Below are 2,830 nucleotides of genomic sequence, written 5' to 3'. Positions count from 1 at the left end.
AGCCAACCTTTTCTCATACATCCTTTTTGATGTCCTAATTTCCCTAACTTTCTTTATCTTCTGTCATGCCAGTCAATTCAAACTTATTTCCGATGCTCTGTACTAATTCTTCTCAACTGAATAACGGAAATAAGCATTTTCAGAGACACAGCCCTTTTATAAACCGAAACCGAAACAAAACTACCCAGTGGCAATGAGCGTCAAAATTTGGGAACGTCAACTAATTTTATTGACTTTAAATATAATATGGAAAAAATTTAATCAATCTTCTAAGACACGTTTTATATAAAGTACATGCTTAAAAATATAAAATTAAAAATAGTCATACTTTACTTTTAATAGTTATCATAATTATTTGATTTGATTTGCGTGTCGATAAAAAATAAGTCTTATTTGTTAGTTTGGCCGCCTTATTTTCGTGTATCTTTCTGTTATCGAAACGCTAGCTGCACCGGACCAGGGTTGGTTGTTCTGTGAGAAATAAGTGAGCTTTGAATATTAAATCTTCGAAGTTCTATAGGCTGTGAAATAGGTAAATGATAAGCGTTATTTCGAACATAAAATAACAGATCTAATAAAAATAATATTGCTGCGTAATGTGGTTATCAAATTAAACAATGAGTAAGTTAAATCTTTATTTCATATGTAGTAGTATTATTATTAAAATAATTATTAAGTCTAACGCTAAACTCAAAAGCAAGATTACTTTCGATATTACTATTGGTTATTACTGATATTAGTATTACATGTTTTTTCAGTTTCATATAACATTTAACACAAAAGTATTAGGCTTACTTGGTTGTTAGGGTTAATTTCGGCACTGATCTATGCCTGTTGCTGGTAACTGTAAATATGTAATTTTGTAACTTACAATTTACACCATATACAAGTGTTATTGAAAAATAACGAACAAAAAATCCAATTCAACTAACAGTGCATGTAAATTGTAAGTTGTAATTTCTATACTATTACTAGTATTAGTATTACTAATTTTAAAATTTCTAATTTTAATAACAACAGTATTAGTAAGATTTATGGTAGTATAATATTATTGATCAGTAATACTATCTGTGTTACTATTACTATTACTGTTAGAAGTACCACTATTATTAATACTGTTAGTAATAATAAAGATACACGTTACATCAATTTTTTCTAGTCAGTTTATTGTGTCAAACAGGATATTGCTACATGTAGTTAAAAAAACATCATCAAATGTTTGTTATGATGTACTCAAATACTTAAGTTTTATTGCCTTTACTGATTTTGGAAAGGGTGACAATCCATTTTGCTGGCATTGCTGTTTTCTAACTCACCCTTTGGCTATTTGCACATTACAATATTCAGTTGTTTTTCTTTTCACAGGACAGAGAGAATCTTATCCCCTAAATCCCCCCTCAATTTTTTTTTTGCAAATTTTACTGTGTTATTTAAAGATAATATCTTTGGGTGTGGAAACATATGATAGTTTTAAATTGAGAAAAATTTAAAATATAATTTTGCTTGCTGTCTTCTTTGTTTTCATCAAAATTACCATTGAACAAAATATCTTTTCGGAAGTGGCATTACATTCGAAAAGAGAAGACATGAATTTTTGAATGAGTGATAAGATCAAGTTTGAACCTAAGCATAATATAAGGGAAACTGTAAATAGCTAAAAGGAATTTTTTAAAATTAGTTCAGGATTAGTTAATACACAGGTTGAAAATAAACAATGATGAGAAGTCTAGTTTAGCATTGGGTTTACAGCTGAAAAATCATTAATAATTAGTGTACCCAATTGATGGAACAGTGCACTCCAATCATTATAATATTGCTGTGCTTATTACTGAATTAATTTATAGTTCTGAGTTATTGAGGTTGCTTGCTTTGTTCAGAGGTTTATATTATATATGATTGCAGTTTAATGTATAAAAATAATATTGCATTCTTGCTGATTTTGGCATGAAAATATTGATGTCTATGTGTATTGTGCCAGACCTGTTGAAGCCCATGGCTTAAGAAAGCAAAATTCTGAACAACCAATACATGGGAACTTGTTTGAATTTATTATTATTGTAATTCTTTACTTTAAAAAGAATCAAGCATGGGTATGGTCACATATTTTGACTGGCCAAAAAAAAAGAATTTCAAATTAAAGTGTGAAAATTCTGTTGAATGAAATTTGTTTCTTTTATCTAGCCTAATATTACTTTCATAATGGTATAGAAAGCTTGGAATTTAATTCAATGGGTGTAATTCATGCTGGGCTAGGTATCTATGAACCCTGTCTTAGGGCTGTAACTTTTACCTTTCAGTACATTTCTGATTGAAGTTGATCTCTGCAACTATACAAGTGAGAATGACAGTGGTTAAACTACAGTGCCAAACATCGTATAGAAATCTGTATGATCAGACATAGAATACAAATATAGTTCTGTAGAACCCATATGCTGAGCCTCAAGTGGTAGTAACAGTGACATACTTTTTCAGACATCCTGTATTTCTGATAAAGATGTATTTTTGTGTAAGGTAACACTGCAGCAACACCTATACCTTCAAAGAAATTAAGCTAAATGCAAAATTTTAACCAAAATTGGAGGATTCTAACAACAGACAGATAGCATAAGCTTTCCCTATAATTTGTATAGGCAAGCTAAAAATGACAAAAACTGACAACTAATGTAAAACATGTTAAATCATGTCATCAGAATGAGAAGGTACAATAAAATTCTGCTTGTATTACACATGCTATTTCCCAATAATGTGTTAGTGATTAACTCTTTCAGCATGGGCTCGGTCCCTGGGACCAATCTCGTAACCATTTTGTGCTTGTTATAGTTTTCATGCT

At 30.1% G+C, this 2,830-nt stretch overlaps 1 protein-coding gene across 5 annotated transcripts in view; it reads left to right on the top strand.

Moving 5' to 3' along the window:
• Window positions 1-447: 447 nt before the first annotated feature.
• The window catches only part of LOC106460216 (kelch-like protein 12), a 36,094-nt gene continuing 33,711 nt past the window's right edge, over window positions 448-2,830 (top strand). For 2 of the 5 annotated variants that reach the window (XM_013919900.2, XM_022386882.1), the window contains exon 1: window positions 448-532. Coding sequence is in view for 1 of the 5 variants with exons in the window: in XM_022386880.1 (XP_022242588.1) it covers window positions 618-621 (4 nt within the window). In the remaining 4 variants the exon portion in view is untranslated. Of the gene's footprint in view, window positions 622-807; window positions 947-2,830 lie in introns of those variants that run through there. The other 3 variants (XM_022386880.1, XM_022386881.1, XM_022386883.1) reach the window with 2 other exon arrangements.

This window comes from Limulus polyphemus, unplaced genomic scaffold, assembly GCF_000517525.1.
Source record: "Limulus polyphemus unplaced genomic scaffold, Limulus_polyphemus-2.1.2 Scaffold730, whole genome shotgun sequence".
NCBI lineage: Eukaryota > Metazoa > Arthropoda > Merostomata > Xiphosura > Limulidae > Limulus > Limulus polyphemus.
This window is presented reverse-complemented; position numbering and strand designations above follow the sequence as displayed.